The sequence below is a fragment of the Musca domestica genome, unplaced genomic scaffold (genome assembly GCF_030504385.1).
Source record: "Musca domestica strain aabys unplaced genomic scaffold, Musca_domestica.polishedcontigs.V.1.1 3, whole genome shotgun sequence".
Taxonomy (NCBI): domain Eukaryota; kingdom Metazoa; phylum Arthropoda; class Insecta; order Diptera; family Muscidae; genus Musca; species Musca domestica.
Window position 1 is genome coordinate 13,937,493 of NW_026712299.1, and position 26,054 is coordinate 13,963,546.

The 26,054-nt window shown below is 34.5% G+C and overlaps 1 protein-coding gene across 1 annotated transcript; it reads right to left on the reverse strand.

The window, feature by feature from the left end:
- Positions 1-21,672: 21,672 nt before the first annotated feature.
- LOC131803428 (uncharacterized) lies at positions 21,673-22,962 on the reverse strand. The gene is made up of 5 exons (XM_059124722.1): positions 22,856-22,962; positions 22,658-22,798; positions 22,387-22,599; positions 21,965-22,315; positions 21,673-21,911 (listed from the first exon to the last, which is right to left on the reverse strand). Exons 2-5 carry the CDS (start codon positions 22,775-22,777, stop codon positions 21,741-21,743), a joined length of 855 nt encoding a protein of 284 aa, XP_058980705.1. The 5' UTR covers positions 22,778-22,798; positions 22,856-22,962; the 3' UTR covers positions 21,673-21,740.
- Between the last annotated feature and the right edge of the window lie 3,092 nt (positions 22,963-26,054).

The following is a 26,054-nucleotide window of genomic DNA, read 5'->3' on the forward strand; positions in this document are numbered from 1 at the left end:
CAGACAATTTTCTATTTTAGACTGTATTATTCATTACGAACTTCAAATACCAAATTTGAAACAATGCCGGTGAAAAATGTCCCTAAAATCATCAAAATACCGAATATAGGGAGGTACCGTTATATGGGGGCTATATGAAAACGTGGACCTACATGGCCCATTTACGAACTTAACCTGCCTACTGGAAAAATAAACATGTGTGCACAATTTTAGCCATCTATCTCAATTCATTCGAAAGCGTGATTACAACAGACAGACGGACAGACAGACAGACGGGCGGACGGACAGACAGACAGACGAACATCGCTAAATCGACTTAGAATTTTACGCTGATCAAGAATATATATACTTTGTTGGGTCTGACATGAGTATTTCGAGGAGTTAGAAACGGAATGACAAAGTTAATATACCCTCCATAGTATGGTGAAGGGTATAAAAAAAAATAGTTGTACCAAGTAAGCAAAGGCTAAAGTCGAGCGGGGTCCACTAACTAATACACTGCAACACTAGCATTTACTCTAAAAGTTTCTGTAGATCTGAAACCCTTTGCACTAGAATACGCAAATTGCGCAACTTGGGAACACAATTGAACTATTTACGAGATCATTCTAAATATCAGGTTTGTTTTATTTGTAGTTTGTAGTTAAGATAATTGATAATTGTTGATATTTATTGAATTCGAAACAAAATTCCTATATTTATATTCTAGTGAATTTTTGACTTTATATCCAATTTAGACTACATAAATCTACGAAAACAGTGTCAATGTAAACAAGTAATAAAAAGTCGAAAGTCAGGCGGGGTCGACTATGTGATACCCTACATCACTATTCGTATTAAGCAGAGCTCCCGTTACAAAAAAAAAATATGTTGGGAATTTAAGTGAAGTAGTTTATACTAAATATGATCCAAATAACATTGCTGTATAGTGCATGATATGACTTCGATTAGGATTATTTTAAAAAATATTAATTGGAGCAATAGATATACCGGACCGAGTTTCACCGAATGGTCAATTCCGGTTGAATATGAAAAATATATTCAATTTCGGCTGATATTATATATATGGTAAGCAATAACCGTAAAATCGAATGAAGGTGTAGCTATATAAAAATCTAAACCGAACTCTATAGAATTTGGCAGAGGTATTTTCGAGCAGTATCTGAATCCCGGTATAAAATGTTATTGTTGAAAAGTGCATGTTACGCATGTGAGGGACTTTAGCGCCAAATCGGATGAAACATATGGAAGCTAGAGCTATATCTGAACCGATTTTCACCAAATGTGATGTACTTGCTTCTAGGGTGAATTCAGTTGGAGGTGCTATAATTTACTACATTTGGGCTGATATTAGACAGATATTATGGGAGCTATATCCAATTCTGAAACTATCTTGATAAGATTTAGCAGAGGTATTTCTGATCTCTTCTGATATGTGGTTGCAAATATTATTGTTGTGACATGCATATTAAATATGTAAGGGACTTAAACCCAACGTCGGATGAAACATATGTATGGGATCTATAGCTATATCTGAACCAAGACTTGAAGTACCTGTTTCAGACCGTTTCGGCTTATATTAGTCATTTGGTGAACAATAAACCAGATATCGGATAATGATATATATGGGAGCTATATCGTAATCTGATCCGATCTCGGTAAAATTTTATAAGTTATCTGGTACCAAATATCATTCTTTTGGAGTGTATATTAGACACGCGAGGGACTTAAAACCCCAAATCGTATGAAACATATATATGGGAGCTATAGTTATATCTGAATCTTTTTTCACCAAATTTCATGTACTTGCTTCTAGACTGAATTCGATTGGTGTGCCAAAATTCAGGTCATATTTGTGGAAAATTTCATTGCAAATAGATAGTAAATGTGAGCTGTACTTTTGTTAAAGACATGGACATGCATAAATCGACTCAGAATGTGATTCTGTGAAGATCATCAAACGGAGCTGTGGGTCTATGTGGTCTCCTTCTGTATATTACAAACTAAAGCACAAAGACGTAATACCCTATGCTACAGTGTAGGGTAGGGTATAGAGAAGGTAGGGTATAGATTCGAGATGATCGTCTTATGGAGCTGTTTGATTGCGAACACAGAGCTTCGATCAATTCGTGTTTACTCACAACTTTTTCGAATCAACATGTTACATTTTATTGTCTAATTAAGTATTCCAATCGGCAAATATTGAAAAATTAGCTCGGGGTAAAGCTATTGAAATTCCAAAAAGTGCAAGAACTTACACCGCAACAGAAAGAAAATAGGCTCAAAAGAGCTAACGAGTTGCTTCACTTGCCCGAAAGTGGCGAACTGCCGAATTTGGTTTTCTCCGATGAGAAAACATTTGTTTTCCAGCAGTTTGTAAACAAACAAAATGATCGTGTTTACTTGTCAAAGAGGTCAGCTGGAAATGCACACCTTCGGTTGGCTACCAGAACTCAAGCGCCGGTCATGGTGATGTGATGTGTGGGCCGACATGACAGCCGATGGTCGCTCTCCGCTTGTATTAATCAACCGTGTCATCAGAATAAATGCCGAATATTATCGCTAAAATATTCTGGAGGGTGTATTAAAGCCTTGGGCACGCAAACATTTTGGCCGCAGACCTTTGACGTTCCAATAGTACTCAGCACCATCGCACTCAGCACGCTCCGCCCAAGAATGGTTACAAATTGAGGTTCCTTGCTTTATTCCCAGCGCACAATGGCCACCAAAATCTCCGGATACCAATCCGTTGGACTATTGTGTCTGGAGTATTTTGGAAAGAAAGGATGGCACTAAAAATATCAAAGTGTCGATCACCTCAAGCAAGCGCTTCGGCTGGAATGGGCCAAAATACCACTGAGCAACTTTCGGTCAGCGTGTGACGGTCTCATTGGCAATTTGACGGCCATAATTCGTGTCAAAGGTGACCAATTCGAATGAATCTAAACTTATTCTAAAATTTGATGCTATTTCAGTCATTTTTTGTTTTCATTCAATGAAATTAAAAAATAAATGTAAAAATGATGACGTTTGACTTTGTTTTGATCTCATCCTGTATTTATTCGCTCTCTGGGAAAGAGATTAAAAACAATGTTTGTAAATGTAGATTTCTGTATATATTTAGCTATATCTCCGATATCTGGCTAAGTTTTCCGGATTTGTGATTTCACCGGATTCGTATAAAAGTTAATGTCCATTTTACCAGCAAAATATTATCCGATAACTGTACAAATTGGTAGGTCCCAAATTATAATCCATGAAAAATGCCATTGCGATTACAAAATCAGGAAAAATCGCATATTCTAATATATACCATAAATTCGACCTGATTGCAATTGAACATGGACAGAGGGCTTGACTCGAATCGTCAAGACATGATGATCAATATAAAGCATGGTGACCCCAGGATCAGTACTTCGAGGTTTTAATAGATAAATATACATTCATTTAGCTATATATCCGATATCTGGCTTAACTTAACATAGACAAACGAATACACAATGCCAGATCGATTCAGCTCTACAAGTTGTGATGACAGAGTTCCTTCACCTCGTCTCGCAAATTTCTATCCAGTTTGTGTAGGAGATTTCCTTTTTGAGCTCAACATGGAATTCAACATGATTTTTGTCTCAGCATGTCTGTAATAAGTATCCTCGCCTACCAATAAATACTCCATATCGTTCTCAAATAATCGTTCCCATTAGCTTATATAAATAAAATCTCTTCTGCTAGACTAAACTGAAACCCCACATCTCTCTCTAAGTTGTTTGTAATGCCAAAGTGAAAATACATCGATTTTGTAGTATAACTTAAAAACGTCCAGCCAATATATCTTCTAGCAAATAATTGACCTATATTTTGCTACATGCTCTAGCATAATACCTCAAGGCTTATCGTAGAATATCTATTACTTGCATGTTGAATAATAGTTTTCTTGAATTTTGCAACAAAAAAAAATTAAGTTTAATTTACAGCACACATACACACAAACGATTCTAACCTCACATTTAACAATATCAAATGTAATTACTTCGTACACAAAATAGGATAATTGCAATGGCAACAACCCATCAACTTTCAACTTGACTGAAGGAAGGGGGAGTCAGTTCAAATACAAGCAATAATGGTAGAACAATGCTTTTGTGTCGGACAGTCTATGCGGAATATATGTATCTTTGAATACAAATAATGAAAATTAAATTCAACACTAAATCAAAGATAATGTAAACTGTTCAAAAACGGATATAGTACAACAGAGCCCAAGAAGATGCATTAAAAATGCTCGGTCAGGGTATGTTAATACAAATGTAATGATGGCTACATGGAGTAGTAGGTGAACGTGTGTGTGTGTGTGAAGGGGGTTAGGTGTGATAGTGGTAGTTAACAAAGACTTGGATTTAAATGGCTCTTACACTTGCCTATCATATCGTACACAGGCAATCTGCAAATCATCTGTTTTCCATGTTCTATCATGCAAAACACACAGCTAGTTGTTGTATATAAAGAGCAACAGAAAAGCCTAAAGCAAAGGGAATTAAGTCACAAATTTACAATGTAGAAATACAAAGGTTTAAATATAGCTCGTTATGTAGATCTCCTCATAGAAAAACTATATATCGTGTCATAGAAGATCTGTAGATTTAGTCATGAAGTTTTGGAGATCTTGTCATTGAAGATCTCTAGCCTCATAAAAGGGCTGAAGATCTGCTCATAGAATGTCTGTATATCTACTCACAGAAGTTCTGTAGATCAGCTCACAGAAAATCTGTAGATTTTCTCAGAAGATATTTTGATCTTCTTGTAGGAGATCGGTAGAATACTACCATCTACAAGGAGTAGATCTCTATATCTTCTCACAAAAGATCTGCAGATCTTCTCACAGAAGATCTATAGATCTTCTCACAGAAGATCTGTAAATTTCCTCATAAAAGATATGTAGATATTCTCACAGACGAACTGTAGATTTTATTACAGAAAATCGTTAGACCTTCTCACAGAAGATATGTAGATCTTCTTATAGAAGATCTTTAGACCTTCTCATAGAAGATCTTCAGATCTTCCCACGGAAGATCTTAAGATCTTCTCACGGAAGAACTTTAGAACTTCTCACAGAAGATCTATAGATTTTCTCACAGAAGATCTAGAGACCTACTCCTACAAGATCTGTAGATCCTTTCCTTGAACATCTGTAGATATTCTTGAAGAAGATTTGTAGATCTGCTAAAGAAGATCTGTATGTAGATCTTCTCACAGAAGATCTGTAGATCTTCTCATTAAAGACCTTCAGATCTTCTAATAGAAGATATGTAGAATTTGTCATAGAGGATCTGTAGATCTTCTCACAGTAGATCTTCTCACAGAAGATCTGTAGATTTCCTCACATAAGATCTTTTGATCGTCTCACACAATATCTGTAGTTCTTCTCACCGATGATAAACAGATCTTCCCATAGAAAACATGTAGATCTTCCCATAGAAGATCTATAGATAATTTCATAGGAAATAAATTTAATCAGAAATTACGATGTTTGGGTTCTGAGACCTCTCAGGGGCTAGTTTTATAATCGTTCAGGTACGGCAGCTTACTGTAGAAATACTCGGGAGAAGATGTCAAGGTCTTCTAAAATGAATCGGAAACTAGATGTATAATCGTTCGGGTTTGACAGCTTCTAAGATCGATCGAAACTCGTTCGGGTTCGGCAGCTCACTGTGGGTATGTTCGTAATCACAAATGACGATGTTTTGATTCTGGATTGATCTTCCCATAGAAGATCTGCAGGTCTTCTCATAGAAAACATGTAAATGTTCTAGTAGAAGACCCACAGATATTTTCATAGGAAATCTGTAGTTTTTCTCATAGAAAATCTGTAGGTCTTCTCATCTACAAATATTGTGATTGTCCTTTTTTCAATCAAAATTGGACATTTTAAGTCCCTTTGCTTTTCAGCGATTAATAATTTTCCGTACGATTAGGGGGCAACCACCGGCAAAGCAAAGGCAACAAACAAAAGGTATTAAATGCAAATCAAACGTAACATGCATGTTGATGCCACATTCTTTCCCATACATACATCCATGCGCCATGCAACCCAGTTGGAGGCGGATAGCAGCAGGAACTGCGGCAGGTATGAAGTACTTGTTAACAACAAATGATTTTGGCATTTATTGTTTTTTGATTGGCATCAGGAGTTTACGTTTTAGAAAATAGCTTTTTTTGGGAGGCCCGGTAATATCTGTTGTATTCAAAGTTAAAAACAAACCAAAGGTGGATTTAAAACATAGAACACAGACCGGTGCTCGGTACCACTCCACACTTGACTCAATACTACTACTATATCACAGCAAGCTCTGCATTGCATTGCATAGCATTGTGGCCTATTAGTGCAACTAATTAAAAATAAATTCTCAGAATAATTTGCTGCTGCTGTTGATATCAAAGCCAAGGGAACAAATTACACTTGGCCAAATGTAAAGTGGAATGTTTGCATGAACCTCTGGCTGGGCCATGATTACATCATGCAAATTACATACATTGTTACTATGAATGTATTGGTGTGTGTGTATTAGTATGTCTGACCTGTTCAACATGGAACTATCACCTGGAGCCTACAGTTTTGAGGATTGGATTTAATGCTTTCATGTTGAAAGTAATTGTAATTACTATTAGTATTTACACGAAATAAACAATTAAGTATGGCAGGTCATTCTTTTTGGCTAGTTACAAAGGTAGTTTATAGCTGAGTAGAAAATATATATGAGGCTGACACCTATTTGTGCAAAATCGGAAATAAATTGCATTATATTTTAAAAATATTAATCTATTTTGAAGGAGAGACATATGTTGATAAAATATTATAATTTGCAAATTTTAGATGAAATTACCGTTTTTTCTGGATTGTTGACCTGTGAAAATATCGGAAGAACATGACCTAAGATCGAATACGATGTTAACAATTTTGGATTAAAGTTTTAATACAATCAATAATAATCTGTAAATTTTGCAATGAGGGTCTTGGGCGAAAGCGTGTGAAAGACCTGGTTTTTGAAAATTCGTACTAAAAGCATACGAAAAGTACTAAAATGTACTAAAAATTTAATACTTTGTATTGAACAAACGGAATGATCTAGAATTAAATTTTAAATACGATTCACTGATGGAGTGCAGGATAGATAGATTGATAGAAAGATAAACTACCAGTAAAGAAAGTCCTAAAGTCGGGCGGGGCCGCTATTGGTACAAAATTAATTTGAAATCAGATAAAGAAATATATGGGAGCTATATCCAACTCGGAACCGATCTCAATAAAATTTGGCAAAGATATTTCTGAGCTGTATTTGAAATATTTCCCCAAATTTTGTTGTTACAGAGTGCATATTACGGCTGCGGAGGACAAAAATAACAAACCGGATGGACAATATATATAGGAGCTATAGCTATATCTGAACCGATCTTCACCAAATTTGGCATACTAGCTACTAGACTCAATTACGTCGCATGTGCCAAAAAATATGGGAGCTATATCCAAATCTGAACCGATATCGATAAAATTAAGCTAAGATATTTCCGAGCTGTATTTGATATACTTCCCTGAATATCGTTGTTACGAAGTGCATATTACGGCTGTGGGTAACAAATACTACAAATCGGATGAACACTATATATGGGAGCTATAGTTATGTCTGAACCGATCTTCAACCGATTTGGCATACTAGCTTCTAGACTCAATTACGTCGCATGTGCCAAATTCCATCTCATTTGGGCAAACATTAGACGTTTGGTGCACAATAAAAGGTAAATCGGACGAAGTTATATATCCAAATCTGAACCGATGTCGATAAAGTTTAGCAAAGGTATTTCTGAGCTGCATTTGATATATTTCCCCAAAAATTGTTGTCACAGAGTGCATATTACGGCTGCGGAGGACAAAAATAACAAATCGTATGAACAATATATATGGGAGCTATAGCTATATCTGACCCGTTTTCATCAAATTTGGCATACTTATTTTCAGGCCTAATTTGGTTGTATGTGCAAAATTCCATACTATTCGGGCAGATATTACACGTTTGGTGCACAATAAAAAGCAAATCGGACGAAGATATATATAAGAGTGATATCTAAATTTTAACCGATTATCTCCAATTTCAATAGGGTTCGTCCTTGGGCCAAACAAATGTTGTTTAAAAAATTTCATCTCAATCGGATAATAAATGCGACCTGACGGACGGACAGACGGACTGACATGCATAAATCAACTCAGAAATTGATTCTATGGAGATCCTCAAGAGTAACTATGGGTCTATCTCGCTTCATGTTACAAACAAATGCACAAAGACATAATACCCTGACCACCTTGTGGTGTAGGGTATAAAAATCTTGCAATTTGGTAAGTAAGTTTGATATTTTGCAAAGGTGTACTAAGTGTAAGAACTATACTAAATGGTACAAAATTCGGAACATCTTAGTGCAGGGTGAACGGATGAAGCTGGAATTTTGGAATTTCGTATTTTGAATTATGATAAAGAGGTGATTTTACAAATGGATACTATATGTGCACAAAAAGTACTAAAATTTACTATATTTGGTATAAGGTAATAGTGCTTGAAAGCTGAATTTTGGTATTAGGGCAAGAGAGTGCAGGACAGATGCGCCAAAGTATTTTTTGGAAATTCAAAATTTAAGGTTAAGAAGTTCCCAAAAAATGTACTATACTTCCAAAATAGTACAATTTCGTGCTATGTGAAAAACTTAAAACTTGGTATGAGAATAAGGGTTGGAAACTTGCTTAGGGGTTCCTGTTGGTGGTGGGTTTGTGATAAAGAGGTGGTTTTGGAGCACTAAAATTACTAAATAGTACTATATTTGGTATTGGTTGAAGAAATAGTGATTGAAATCTGAAATTTTGTATAAGTAGAATCCTCAAATTTGATACAGAGGTCTCTGCTAGCATCTAGGATTGAAGGAGCTAAAATCTTTAAGTTTTGCCTTGTTAAGGCGAAGATCATTTGTTTTATGATTTTAAGTGTTTGTTTTCTCTTTCGAGACGAGCTTAATGATCTGAAATTTGCAGTGAAAAGGAAAGCCAGATAGACACTATCACACACTCACCACTATGCGACGCGTTTCGCCGTTGGTTAAGCGGCTCATCAGGCATATTTGATGTGGATGATGGCTTACAAGGGCCGTTCTCTGGAAAGTAGTATATATTTCGAACTTATTGCAAATTAGCATATGCGAATTATACACTAGAAACTCTCCAGGTTCGACTCAAGTTCTATTGGTCTGATGAGCCGCTTAACCAACGGCGAAACGCGTCGCATAGTGGTGAGTGTGTGATAGTGTCTATCTGGCTTTCCTTTTCACTGCAAATTTCAGATCATTAAGCTCGTCTCGAAAGAGAAAACAAACACTTAAAATCTTTAAATTTTATATAAATGGGACTGTTGGTGTGTGTAGTTAAGATATGGGTGTGTTTTTGGATAGGTGTGCTATAACTGTGAGAAAAGCACCAAGTGGTACTACATTTGGTATTGAGTGAACGGATAGAGCTAGAATTCCGAAAATTGATTTTGATGTGTCTTTTGATATCTGATCTACCGATCTGGTGGTAGCAGCTCTCCAAGACATAGAGGAGGCTTTTAACCATGTAAAGCTGGAATCGATCCATAGTGCCTTCAACGCTCTGGTATTTTTACTATCCCGGCTGAAAGGATAAGATAGAATGCTAAAAAGCAGAATAATCAATTCCAACTTGTGAGAGAGGAAAAAAAGTCCGCAGATGCACGCTGCAGAGAGGAATTCTCCCATCCTTGTTTGGCTTCTGGTGATTAACGGAACAATGGTGAGATTGGAAGCAGTCTCAAATGGATAAGTGTTGGATTTCTTCTATTATTTCTGACCTAATGCACTAGTACAGTTGCCCGGTTGGGCCCTAAATATTGGTCTGGGGGTAAGCCCTGCAAAGCCAGAACTTGTACTGTTTACAAAGAAACGATCCTTTTTCGAGTTCACATGGACCAAAGGTCAACGAGTAAAGTAGTTATCGAATTTGTGTAGCTGCCCATCCTTAAACCAAACCAGACACCGCAGTTTCTATTGGAATTAGAATTAACGGATAAGGCAAATAATTCTCGTTGACTTGACACTGCCACTCACACATAGTATTCGGTTTTATTTATGATGAGAGTGACTTGGTACTGCCAAAGTGAATCATAGATTTTCTGAATCATTTTCTGCCCTCCGACTAACAGAACCATTAGTTGGGAATACTTTTTCAACCGGCTATTATGTTGAATGTCCGGTTATTTATTTACACAGGGGTACATCGACTCGTTGTTACACTGAAGCTTCGGCTCGTTTTTTTTCGTATCGTACCTCAAACATTGGTAGCGAGTTAGAGTAGTGCTAGCACAAAACAATTTCTTAGCCATTGTAAGCGAGACCAACAGCTAAACTCGAACACACCCACAGTGAGCAGCCAAAACCGAATAATTCGTGATCCATCTTAGATGCTGACGACCTCTTTTTCCGTGAGTGAGATGCCGATCCCGAACGACTATTAAAAACAGTCCCCGATCTATCTTACAAAACCTCGACATCAACATCCCGACCGCCGTTGTTCCATATCGTAGCTCAAACATTGTAAGTGAGTTAGGGTAGTGGTAGCTAAAACAAAAGTCCAGATCCCAAACGTCACTTCGAACACAAACATCGTATTTCCTAATCTCCTTCACTTATCAACATCCGACCAAACACCCAAAAGTTTCCGATCTCCTACGAATTTTCGGTAACATGTAAATCGGTCACCCTCTGAATATCAACCCTAGAATCCCCGAGGCTTCGTAAATATCAAACTAACGATCATAAACTGAACAACTCTTGAATTTCCGAAAAACTCCGAAGTCGATTCACCATCCTATGTATTATAATCTTGCATTTGAGCACTACTAGATTTTAATTTAGAATTTAAATCAATAAAACAAATAATTTACACCCCCGGAAAGGGAAGAAATCAACTCTTCTTATTATACCCTACACCACAAGGTGGTCAGGGCATTATGTCATTTTGCATTTGTTTGTAACAGGCAAAAGAAAACGGGATAGACCCTAAGTTCCGTTTGATTATCTGCATAGAATCATATTCTGAGTCGATTAATGTATGTCCGTCCGTCCGTCTGTCCATGTATTTTTGTAAACAAAGTACAGGTCGCATTTATTACCCGATCCAGATGAAATTCTGCACAAATCATTTGTTTGCCCCAAGGACGATCCCTATTGAAGTTGGAGATAATCGGTAAAAATTTAGATATAGCTTCCATATATATCTTCGTCCGATTTGCCTTTTATTGTGCACCAAACGTGTAATATCAGCCCGAATAGTATGGAATTTTGCACATGCAACCAAATTAGGCCTGAAAATAAGTACGCCAAATTTGATCGAAATCGGTTCAGATATAGCTATAGCTCCCATATATATTGTTCATCCGATTTGTTATTTTTGTCCTCCGCAGCCGTAATATGCACTCTGTAACAACAATATTTGGGGAATTACATCAAATACAGCTCACAAATACTTTTGCTAAATTTTATGGAGATCGGTTCAGATTTGGATATAACTCCCATATATAACTTCGTCCGATTTACCTTTTATGGTGAACCAAACGTCTAATATTTGCCCAAATGGGATGGAATTTGGCACTTATGACCGAATTGAGTCTAGAAGATAGTAGGTCAAATTTGGTGAATCGGTTCAGATATAGCTATAGCTCCCATATAAATTTTTCATCCGCTTTGTTATATTTGTTACGCACAGCCGTAATATGCACTTCTTAACAATGATATTCAGGGGAATATATGAAACACAGCTCAGAAATATCTTTGCCAAATTTTATCGAGATCGGTTCAGATTTGGATATAGTTCCCATATATATTTTTATCCGATTTCAAAATAATTGTGCACAAAATGGGCAATACAAGTCCGAATTCAAAAGATACAAATACTTCGGCATATTTAGTCCCTTGAATCTTATATTATAATCATAGCGTGTATGATTGAATTCTCCCCTAAAAAAACTTTTAATTGTTATGTTGAGCTCTACTAAATTAGCAAAGTGGTGTAGGGTATCGTAATGTCGACCCCGCCCGACTTTAAGATTTTCTTTACTGGTTTTATATGGTTTAGTGGGTCTTTATGGAAACCCTGGATACAGCTGGACTTATGTCTTCTTATCTTGTTGTCTAGTCAATTCAACAGACATAGATTAAGCATTTTCTTAAAAATAGGCATTTTAAAGTTCTGTAGCCTTCCAAAAATATTTTCCTAAAGCAACCGTTTATTCAAATCCTGGCAAGACATTAAAGTTAACAGCGTCAGACATTTTGAGTTGACGAATCGGCAGACCGTATTTACTTCATTCTCCAAATCATTTTTAACACACACAATAGTTTGAAAGTTGTTAACATTTGTTTTTTAAATAATATATGTAAACAAATATACCCCCCAATATAGTTGACATTTAACATTCCCCTCATGCTACAAACTCCACTTGACTTAGCAAGACTTAAATTGCAGGCAATGTCATTGCACACGAGTGGATTTTTAGTTGAGCCCATTACGAAAAAATCCAGCCATGCCAATTACGGAACATTACAACAAACTGTTCTTAATTTGTTATTTTCATAATCATTGCCAACTCCAACTTACAAACACACACACACACACTCACTCAGCGTGTGCATTCAATTTCAATTACAACCCTAAAATTTTTATGTTTCGCTTCAGCAAATCCACCCGTCAAACTTCAAGTCACACAGGGCAATACAAATACATCAACATCGACAACATCGTTAACTAGGTACACACAGAACAATGAACAGCTGGGAAGAGGAGGAGTAGGAACAGGAGGTCTATTAAGGATTTTGTGTTGTAGCTGAAGCTGAAGCTAAAGCTGTTGTTTATTTGAGATCCTCATGAAAACGGAAAACTAACAAATAATAAAAATTAAATTCCAGCTTTTTTTCTGCAACAATGAAATCCTTGATGTATATTTTTCTTTCTTCATGCTTGGTACATTTTATGTAAGCAAATAAAAATTAACTTAAATAGAAGTTTTTTTTTTGTCCTGTTTGCTTCTTCGTTTCGTTTGGTTTTTTTGTGTGCGCTTGTATTAAGGGAATGTTGAATTTTCCTTTGCAAATATACAGTGAGAAGAAAAAGTGTTGAAGCAGAGAAAGTGTTGTCTTTGTTTTAAGGAATATTATTTGCATACGTTTGGTTCGATTACTTCAATGATCTGAAAACTTTAGAGAACGCTGGCATTTTTTTAGAAGACTGGATACATTTCACCAACTTATCCTTAGAAATTATGCCGCAGAATTAATTATTACACCTACTTTTGCTTAAAACTTCATATGTATATTTGTCGAATAGTAAGCCGTTAACTTGAAAGAAAACTCATACAATTTTATTGAAAATACTTTGCTATTTAAGGGCATCTGGCAAGTGTGATTCGACCAAGATGCATGAAATTTTGGATTTTTCTTAAAATGAAAACCTAGTGGAAATAGCCAGATATTGTTCTTTTGCAATGAAATGAAGAAGGCATCAAAAGCAACTCCACTGGAAGTCGTTTAAAGAGGCGTGGTCAAGTATTACATAAAACAAGCACATACCAGGTATAATACGATCTAGACATATTGTAAGTCAAACTTTACCAGGCTTTATTGGTATTGTCGAAAAAAATCTAAAATTTAACTTTTTTAATATTTTTTAGAAAAGTTTCTAGTATTTTATAATTAAAACAATTTCTTTTTATACCCTCCACCATACATAGTATGGAGGGTATATTAAGTTCGTCATTCCGTTTGTAACTCATCGAAATAATCATTTTAGACCCAACAAAGTATATATATTCTTGATCAGCGTAAAATTCTAAGACGATTTAGCCCTGTCCGTCCATCTGTTATAATCACGCTACAGTCAAAACGAATTAAGATAGAAAGCTAAAATTTTGCACACATCCCTCTTTTGTTTGCTGGCAGGTCAAGTTCGAAGATGGGCTATATCGGTCCACGATATCGTATAGCCCTCATATAACGGTACCCCCCAATATCCGGTATTTTGATAATTTTAGATACATTTTCCAATGGAATAGTCTGAAAATCAACACAAGGGGTTCTCTATGAGCACTTTACTCCCTGAAAGAGAATTGTGTATATGGGTCCACGATATCGTATAGCCCCCGTATAACGGTACCCCCCAAAATCCGGTATTTGGATGATTTTAGCCACATTTTCCAATGGAAGAGTCTGAAAATCCACACGAGGAGTTCTCTATGAGCACTTTACTCCCTGAAAGAGAATTATCTAAATAGGTCCACGATATCGTATAGCCCCCATATAACGGTACCACCCAATATCCGGTATTTTGATGATTTTAGCCACATTTTCCAATGGGATTATCTGAAAATCCACACAAGGATTTCCTTGTGAGTACTTTACCCTAGACATAGATTTGTCTATATAGGTCCACAAAATCGTATATCCCCCATAAATCGGCACCTTCCAACATTAGGAATTTTAAAGATTTTAACAGAATTTTTAATGGTTTTTTTTATTTATTTATTTATTTATTAATTTTTTTTTTTTTTTTTTTTGAAATTGTACTAATTTTTTCTAAATGGCTCGGCCGAACTTACTGCTTTTTTACTTGATCTCTTTCTTTTCTATTGAAACAATTTCTCTACTTTCTTTAAAAAATGTTCTCAATTCTATTCTCAAGAATCAATGAAAATTGTCAGTATTTTGTACTGAGAATTTGTTGTTCAAAGCCACTGTAGCAGTAAACTGAATTTAGGGTATTTTGATGATTTTTTACCAATCGATTTCAATGTCCAAATAAAACTGGCTCCAATATTAACTTCCGATACTCTTATTTTTAAAGGCTTTATTTAAGCATTAAAAGTTCGTCCGTTTTTTTTTCTCCGCCATTGTATGGAGGGTACATTGACTTTGTCATTTCGTTTGAACGTCTTCGAAATACTCATGTCAGACGCAACAAAGTATATTCATTGTCGATCAGTAAAATTCTAAGATGTCCGTATAAATGTTGCTAAATATATCTTAAATTATTGGACCTATTTTTTATATGGTATAGGCAAGTTTGACATAGGAACCCGAAACTCTTTTGGGGTTTTGATCTATAAACCAAGTACTATCAAATTTACTTTGAATTGTCCATAATGTAGACTGCATATTACACATTGAAATTATTAGAACATTTGCAGCAAAGTCGGAAAAATGCTGAATTTGTCGAAATTAAAAAAAAAATTACTAGTAAGCAAAGGCTATAGTCGTGCAGGGCCGACCATGTGATATCCTATAACACTATAATATCTTGTTAGCCTCTATATGTCAAAATTCATTTTGGAATATTCCATTTTTGAAATAATGTCATATAGCCCTGCCCAGATGCTAATCTTATTTACGCACTCCGCCGAGTTGTTATACGTTCGAAATAAATTCACAAAAGTCATGTAGAGCGACTGCAAAATTAGGAAAATGTTATTTTTTGGTCCATTTGAACCCCTAAATTTACATCTCCATAACTGTAGGCTTTAATTCCGAACTTAACACTAGTGTTGGGGGTGTAGAAAAATTTTAGAAAATATACAATTCAAAATTGTAAATAATATTGAAAAAATCGCTTCCGCTAAAAATTTGTCGTGTATTTGTGAATTCGCCAGGGTTAAAAATATTAGCGGTTTAGTGGAAAATCTCGTAATTATACCCTACACCACATAGTGGTAAGGGTATTATGTCTTTGTGCATTTGTTTGTAACATGGAGAAGGAAGCGAGATAGACCCATAGTTACTTTTGAAGATCTCCATAGAATCACTTTCTGAGTTGATTTATGTATGTCAGTCCGTCTGTCCATGTATTCTTGTGAACAAAATGCAGGTCGCATTTATTATCCGATTGGGATGACATTTTCCACACAACATTTGTTTGGCATAAGGACGAACCCTATTGAAATTGGTGAGAATAATTGTGCACTAAATGCCCAATATCAGTCCAAATGACCTGAATTTTGGTACATCCGACCAAATTCTGTCTAGAAGAATTATATTAAATTTGTAGAAGTTCAGTTCAGATACAGCTATAGCACCCATATATATGTTTCATCTGAGTTAGTGTTTTAGTCCCTCACATTCGTAATATGCACTCCACAGGAATTATACTTGGTACCAGATATCAGATAAAGCAAAAAATTGTTGATTTTAATTTTATTAAAATCGGTTCAGATTTGGATATATCTCCCGTATATCTCTTAATCCGATTTCGGGTTAATTGCGCACCAAATGGCCAATATCAGCCCAAATGGCATGAATTTTGGCAAATCCGACCGCATTCAGCCTAGAAAAAGTTCACCAATTTTAGTAAAAATCGGCTCAGATATAGCTATAACTGCCATATATATGTTCCATCCGATTTGTTATTTTTGTCCTCCGCAGCCGTAATATGTACTCTGCAACAACGATATTTGGGGAAATATAACTCAAAAATACTTTTTCTAAATTTTATTTTTATATATATAAATATAAATAACGGTTGTAGACTGTGGTTTGTTTGGACCAAATCCGTTTTCGAGTCGATCTAAGGGGGTCCGTCCATGCGTCAGTCTTGCTAGTGTGTACGAAAGGATTTTCCAGTTTGGAAAAAGTTGGTACATCGCAATATTATTCTTAAACATAGATCAAGTTCTGAGATGGGCAATATTTTTTAATAACCCTGATACTTATAAAATGCGTATTGAGCATACGATTCTTTTCCATCTCGGGACATCCCATTTTTTTTCTATCAACACAAAATATTGTATGAAAACGGATTATATCGAACCATTTCTTCTGGTACCTCCTAAGTCTCATAAAATACATGAAATAAATATCCGATTATCTTCAAATTTTACACATTCCAATATACAATATCATATATACAATATGGATGATATATATATCACAATTTTCAATCATTAATGAATCTCTTCAAACTTGGTGTAGCTAAGTATTTATCGCAGCCCTAGGTCTGATCTGAATAATCATCAAAATACCGAATATAGGGAAGTACCAGGGGGTTATAAAACGTGGACCTGAACAGATAATTTTCTGGCATAGGCTGTAGTATCCATTACGAACTTCAAATACAAAACTTGAAATTATTCTGGTAAATAATGTCGCTAAAATCATCAAAGTACTGAATATCGGGGGTTCCGTTAAATGGGGGCTATACGAAGACGTGGACTGCACAAACAATTTTCTGTCATATGCTGTAGTATTCATTAGGAAATTCAAATACCAAATTTGAAATAGTTCCGGTAAATAAAATTGCTAAAATTATCAAAATACCGAATATCGGGGGTACCGTTATATGGGGGCTATACGAAGACGTGGACCTATATGACCTATTTTCTGTTTTGTGCTGAATGACAAACTTAATATACCCTCCATACTATATGGTGGACAGTATAAAAAACATTGTTTTGCATTGCCTTTTCCCCAAAGTGAATTTTATGGGATGTGAAATGAGCAATATGCCGAAATGTGCATTGCGAGTTATATTACGGAACCGATATCATACCATTCTTCCCAAGAGTTCTAATTTCATTTTTCAGTTAAATAAAAGGTCAGCATCAGCAACTATCTACACTTTTGATCCCAACTGTTTGGTATTTTCTCAAAGCAACATCAACCTTATGATTTCTATTTTATTTGCTGGGTATAACATTTGGTTATGGCTCCGTAAACATCACATTTCGGACCCCAACATCATTTGAGAGTTCATAGTGTATTTAATTCTGTAAAACTATGTGCAGGTATGTGTGTAGATATTTGTTTGGACGTTTTGTGATATTTTGCTGAAATATTTTTCTTTTAAATACCCTACATCTGTGGGTGATATTTAGCAGTGGTTTTCATATTCGAATAAGAGAAAATTTTCAAATATTGTATGGAGAGAAAATAACATTTTATCTCAACTATATGTTACAGAAGTCCAATATTTTACTTCTGAATGCCCATTATAACCAAAGAGGCATATTAGTTCCTTATACAGAAATCGATTCCCATTAAAAGATTCGGATTAATTCAAACATTATTTTTACAAAGCCCCAATGTTTCGAATGAAGGTCCAGATTAATTTTGCCAATTCGAATTAACAATAATTTGATCCTTAATGAAATGGCAAGATTATGCCTTTGTTTCTATTATTTGAGAAAAGAAAATATATCACTAAAAATTTGTTATTTTAAAACCTAGTTTTATAATCCGATTTTATCTAAAACAATTTAATTGTACACCCAGAGAAAAAATGACAACATCCGTGTATGAAATGACCACATCCGTGTATGATAGTGTATCAACCACGTTTGGTGTCAAAATGAGCACGCTGTTGTCATTTTGACACCGAGATTTTGGCAACGATTTCAACAACAGATGTGCATGAAATGAGCACATACGTGGTCATTTCGAGCACGCCCCGTTGTCAGATTGTCAACGCTTCGTTGTCAGATCGTCAACGCTTCGTTGTCAGATTGTCAACGCTCCGTTGTCGGATTGTCAACGCCCGTTGTCAGATTGAAATCAATGGTGGTCATTTTTTGATATCCGTTCCTTTTCCATTTTATACCCTTAGTAGAAGAAACGACATTTTTTGAAAAGTATTTTATTGAACGAAACCAATTACATAAATTCAATATAAATACATATTTGATTTAACAAAACAATTCGAATTACATATATTCAATGTATAGAAACAAATTAAATTAACTTAAATCTGAAATAAACTTTTCCATTATTCATAGGATATAAGTGAAATGGGTAAGTAATAAAATCTAAAATTGGTATTAAAAAAATTGTATCCTCATTCAGAGAACCAACTTCATACGATTGTAAATGGTAATCAAAGTTTTTAACTTTTACTTGGTTACATAAAATGTAAACATTTTCATTTTCAATTATTAAATGTTTAATTTTGAAAAGTTCAATTGCGGCATTATTTGTTGCTAAATAATAGTTTTTTTTATACCTAGTTCCCTTAAAAAAAATGTCATCAGACACTTTGCAATTTTGGTAATTTAAAACTGGCTTACTTTTTTTGTAACAATATTCCTCTTTTGCCAAATCTTCGATGGTATGCGTATTAATGATAACATTTGGTTCTAAGTTATCTTCGTGTTTTAATAAAAAATTGGAAAATTTCAATCCAGACTTAATAGATAATGAACGACAGGGATTTACTCTTGATGTAGTATTTCCTAAATAGGCTTTTGCTTCCTTGTGTTTAGCTTCGAATCTCATGCTCCAGAGATATTTAAGGGGACCACATTTTCGGATAGCTGTGGGATAGTGGACAAGAAAGTGGTGTTTCGGTTTTAACGAACCGTATAATGTTATATAAAGTGAATGGTGATCTCTAATTAATTCTTCCAATTTTATTAAATCGTCTTCTATATAACTTGGTCTTAAAAGTAAATCGATTATTTGTAATAATATTATAAAAACTTTCCAGTGATCGTTGGAGAAAGGAATTAAATCGCCTACCATTAAAGGTAAAAAATTAGTAAAACACATAGTTTCACTAGCTGTCATTTTTAAGTTATAGTTTTTCAATCTACATAAATCTAGTGGTCCAGATTTATTTCCCACTTCAATTTCTCCAAATTGGAATAAAGATTTTCTGCTGTTAATACAATCTAACGTAACAATATTTTCTTGAATCAGCCCGAGAATTACATTAGACATATCGTAGACACATATGCCCTCGAAAATGTCATGCATAATATCAAAACAAAAATTTTCAGTGACGTTAAAATTTGGTAAAGATTCGAAGATACACTTGTTTTTAATACCTGTTTCTTGAAAATTATTTTCCAATACATTTGAGTTGTAATTCTCTTGGTTTCTTAAACTATCTAAATGCTGAATTGCGTCGAATTGCATTTGGGACTTTTTCTTCTACATACCCGGCAAAATCTTTTAGAGTTAAATGATTGCACGTAGCCTAAAATACTATTAACTGCTAAATTATCTCCAATAATTACACCTAAAATAAAATGCACCTTCTGAACACTTTGTTGAACACAAATTTCAACCCCTTCTTCTAGAATTTTTAACTCTTCTACAAGATTGTGAAATGAAACTTCATTTCCACGTTCTTTTAAATCCTTTGATGGTATAAACGCAGCAGTTAATATATAATCAAGTTTTGACAACAAGTGCTGTGGCATTGAAGGAAAGCTAATATAACAACCACATATGGAAAATGTATGGGTTCCAAGAGGATTATTAATTTGAAAATCATCCATGTAAAGGACATAGGGAATAACTAAATTGTACTGATATTTTAATAATTTAGTTTTATATAACTCACCGTTTGTAAAATTTTGTAAAACAGGTGAATTTAGGAATTTTTTGGAGTTTTCTAATGTCAAATCTAAGAGATTTGGAATTTTAAAAAGGGCACTTATCATGAATTTCAGTGGCATTATATAAATATTGGATAACTTTGGACCTAAACTGGGATTTCCGCTGATAACAATTTCCGAGACTTGATTGCTAATTACATAAACCTTTGGATCATCATAAAAGTTTAGTTCTTTTAAAATTTTTAAAAGTCTATATTCCGTTCTAGTTTCTTCGAAAGGATTTTTACAAAAGTTTAGTAAGTACCTTAAGTCTTCATAATTTGGATGATCAGTTATATATTTTTCAATTGTACATGAAATGGATGAAAGCAGAATTGAAACAGAATGTTGTATTTCTATAACATGATTTCTAGGCATATAGCTTTGACCATGTAATTGTAAAGACAGATATAAGGTTTTCTTTTTCAAAACATTTAAATCCTTTTCTATTGTATTGTTGTTAATAACAGTTTCACTGTTTGTATAATCATTTTCTTTTGATGATGACATTTCAACTGGCACATTAATGGCTTTAACCATTGGTGGAGCTTTTGTGTGATTCTTGTGAAGTTTTTCTAAATGAATTCTGAATGACGTAAATTTTGTAAATGTTTGCTTACAGTTGTCCTGAACGCATTGTACTTTTAAAAATTTAGTGGACATTAAATGGTCTGTTTTCAAATGAGCTATTAAAAGATTTGCCTTATCAAAATGCTTACGGCAACGAAAGCAAATATACATTTTGAATTGTACTTTAATTATTGTTGCAGAAATTAATAAGTGAAGTCAAATTAACTGATTTTATATCATATACAGTATTAATTTCATAAAAATATTTTTGGATAAAAATCCATGGAATTTGGCAGGCATTGGATATTTTAAAGAAAGTGCATGAAAAATTTTAAAACATGTATCTAAACATTCGAGGAACGATTGAAATTTTAACAAATTGTGGTTAAAAAAAACATAAAAACCTTTTATATTGAAATCGGACAAACCCTCCACAATTATAAATGGCTGTATAGTTAATCCAGCATTGTAATACTTTTCAGTGACTGTATCAATTTGCCTTTTATAATCGTTAATTGTCGGTAGTCGCAGTACGAAACTTTCCTGCGAATCAGCTATTGTTACTTTTTTTCGTAATTTACCGTTTCCACATTTAAACCTAGCAGGTGATGGTAAAACTGAATTCAACAGTATTGCGTATATATAATCTTGAGCATCTGCAACCGAAATATAAAATAAATATTACTTTTAATGTTTATGATAAATCAGGAATTAAAATTTACCTATGCTGCTTGCCGTCAAAACATTTGCGAAGAGTTGTTTGCAATGTTCGTTATGAATATTTTTCCCATAATAATTGTAAATTTTTTTCTTAAATTGGTCCCATTTAGAAAGTAGAAGATTGCCTTTCTGTGGATACATAATATCGAAATCAATGTTGACCTAAAACGAAACATTAGTATCCATATACAAATAAATAGCTCATGGCTACTTACCAATTCTGAAGCTCTTGCATCGGACAACTTCGTCCATTCAAGGAGAAATGTATGGCTACTTAAATTTTTTATATCTCTTTGCCGTATGTTAAAAGATCTTTTCCATTTTTCGCAGATCGATCCCCAATCATTACATTCTCTTAGTAAGGAAGCTTTCAATGAATTTTCAACTGATTCATCAATTTCGGGAACATCTTTGTTACAAAAATTAGGAGATGTGTGAGTTGCTGCTTTGCTTGTGCTAGGCTCGGAAATCAAAAGCTTTATTCTTTTGGACTTCTTGTTTCTATACTTGGCATAAAGTTTTCCGCTTGCGTTGTTCTTTCCTTTTCTTGAAATGTAATAATAATCCTAAAAATAAAGACATATTATAAGTTAAGAAACTACATAATCAGATACGTTGTTTATATTGTTAATCTTACCCTCATTTCGTTTTCAAGAGGAAAAACGGAACAAATTTCATCCAATATGCGCATATAGTCTTGAGTGTAAAGAGTAACATTGTTGGTTAAAATATCTTCAATAATTATATTAATTATATCATCTCTTTGCTCGTCACTTAATTTCTTATTAACGCTACTACATTCAAGCGCTAGTTTCCCCTTCGAGGTATGTGTTAACAATTCCGTTAGATCCTATATTAAATAAAAAACTACATTAACTATGCTTACACAAATATTACTCTTACCTTACCTCTGACAAAATTCCTTTGGCTTTTGAGCAGTTCGAACCTGTAGTGTCGGGAGTACCAGGAGTACTTGCAGGTGTCTCGTTGCGTTTCCACCATTCACCTATTTTAGATGGAACTGACATAGTTTCGTCATCAATCCCGAGCTATTGTTATGACAATATTAATACTGAGTTCAACTCTGTAAAACAAATAATACGTACCTTTCGTTTTTTCCAAGCAAAGAGCTTTTCTCTGAATTCAACACGCAGTCCCAATGGTGGCACTGCTTCCTTTAAATCTTCTTTTTCAAGTACTGCAAGCTGCGAAATGTTACATGTGATGCTAAAAGAACAAAAAAGAAAATTCTTTGTTAATTACACTGATTAACTGAAAAATTCATTTTTATTTACTTACCTTTTAATTGTTCAAAAAGCGACTCCATATTTATTCCTTTTAAGAACTCCCTTAACATATAATCGTCCTCATTGTTTTCCGCATCTTGACTGCTGCAATGGTTTGTATCGCGAACCACAACAATATTGCCATCGATTTCTAACAACTCACCAATGATATTTTGAGGATCTTGCGAATTATTATTCATTTTCAATAAATTTTTTGCACAATGCGTCCTTTCTCTTTCAATAACACGGAAAAAATGGTAAATATGCAGCCGATTGCACACGAGTAAAAAAATGACAACGGTGGTGCATGATTCATACACGGTAGTTGCTAAAATGGCAACGATCGTGTACGATTCATGCACGTCGGTGTACAAAGTAACAACGGTGGTGCATCATTATGCAGGTGGTGGTGCATAATTCATACACGACCGGTGTCATATTGACAACGACCGTGTGTGAATCATGCACCACCGTTGTCATTTTTACTCGTGTGTAATCGGCTGCAATTACCAATATTACAAATGGACAAATTAAGCACGGCTGTTGTTGGTACCGAAAGTTGACCACGTCTCGGTGTCAATTTGAGCACGTTCGTGCACAATTCACCAACAGCCGTTGTTGAAAAATATAACAACGGGTCGTTGCGAAAATGACAACATACGTGCTTGATTTCGCAACGGGATTTTTCCCTCAGTGTACCAGGTATAATACGATCTAGACATATTGTAAGTCAAACTTTACCAGGCTTTATTGGTATTGTCGAAAAAAATCTAAAATTTAACTTTTTTAATATTTTTTAGAAAAGTTTCTAGTATTTTATAATTAAAACAATTTCTTTTTATACCCTCCACCATACATAGTATGGAGGGTATATTAAGTTCGTCATTCCGTTTGTAACTCATCGAAATAATCATTTTAGACCCAACAAAGTATATATATTCTTGATCAGCGTAAAATTCTAAGACGATTTAGCCCTGTCCGTCCATCTGTTATAATCACGCTACAGTCAAAACGAATTAAGATAGAAAGCTAAAATTTTGCACACATCCCTCTTTTGTTTGCTGGCAGGTCAAGTTCGAAGATGGGCTATATCGGTCCACGATATCGTATAGCCCTCATATAACGGTACCCCCCAATATCCGGTATTTTGATAATTTTAGATACATTTTCCAATGGAATAGTCTGAAAATCAACACAAGGGGTTCTCTATGAGCACTTTACTCCCTGAAAGAGAATTGTGTATATGGGTCCACGATATCGTATAGCCCCCGTATAACGGTACCCCCCAAAATCCGGTATTTGGATGATTTTAGCCACATTTTCCAATGGAAGAGTCTGAAAATCCACACGAGGAGTTCTCTATGAGCACTTTACTCCCTGAAAGAGAATTATCTAAATAGGTCCACGATATCGTATAGCCCCCATATAACGGTACCACCCAATATCCGGTATTTTGATGATTTTAGCCACATTTTCCAATGGGATTATCTGAAAATCCACACAAGGATTTCCTTGTGAGTACTTTACCCTAGACATAGATTTGTCTATATAGGTCCACAAAATCGTATATCCCCCATAAATCGGCACCTTCCAACATTAGGAATTTTAAAGATTTTAACAGAATTTTTAATGGTTTTTTTTATTTATTTATTTATTTATTAATTTTTTTTTTTTTTTTTTGAAATTGTACTAATTTTTTCTAAATGGCTCGGCCGAACTTACTGCTTTTTTACTTGATCTCTTTCTTTTCTATTGAAACAATTTCTCTACTTTCTTTAAAAAATGTTCTCAATTCTATTCTCAAGAATCAATGAAAATTGTCAGTATTTTGTACTGAGAATTTGTTGTTCAAAGCCACTGTAGCAGTAAACTGAATTTAGGGTATTTTGATGATTTTTTACCAATCGATTTCAATGTCCAAATAAAACTGGCTCCAATATTAACTTCCGATACTCTTATTTTTAAAGGCTTTATTTAAGCATTAAAAGTTCGTCCGTTTTTTTTTCTCCGCCATTGTATGGAGGGTACATTGACTTTGTCATTTCGTTTGAACGTCTTCGAAATACTCATGTCAGACGCAACAAAGTATATTCATTGTCGATCAGTAAAATTCTAAGATGTCCGTATAAATGTTGCTAAATATATCTTAAATTATTGGACCTATTTTTTATATGGTATAGGCAAGTTTGACATAGGAACCCGAAACTCTTTTGGGGTTTTGATCTATAAACCAAGTACTATCAAATTTACTTTGAATTGTCCATAATGTAGACTGCATATTACACATTGAAATTATTAGAACATTTGCAGCAAAGTCGGAAAAATGCTGAATTTGTCGAAATTAAAAAAAAAATTACTAGTAAGCAAAGGCTATAGTCGTGCAGGGCCGACCATGTGATATCCTATAACACTATAATATCTTGTTAGCCTCTATATGTCAAAATTCATTTTGGAATATTCCATTTTTGAAATAATGTCATATAGCCCTGCCCAGATGCTAATCTTATTTACGCACTCCGCCGAGTTGTTATACGTTCGAAATAAATTCACAAAAGTCATGTAGAGCGACTGCAAAATTAGGAAAATGTTATTTTTTGGTCCATTTGAACCCCTAAATTTACATCTCCATAACTGTAGGCTTTAATTCCGAACTTAACACTAGTGTTGGGGGTGTAGAAAAATTTTAGAAAATATACAATTCAAAATTGTAAATAATATTGAAAAAATCGCTTCCGCTAAAAATTTGTCGTGTATTTGTGAATTCGCCAGGGTTAAAAATATTAGCGGTTTAGTGGAAAATCTCGTAATTATACCCTACACCACATAGTGGTAAGGGTATTATGTCTTTGTGCATTTGTTTGTAACATGGAGAAGGAAGCGAGATAGACCCATAGTTACTTTTGAAGATCTCCATAGAATCACTTTCTGAGTTGATTTATGTATGTCAGTCCGTCTGTCCATGTATTCTTGTGAACAAAATGCAGGTCGCATTTATTATCCGATTGGGATGACATTTTCC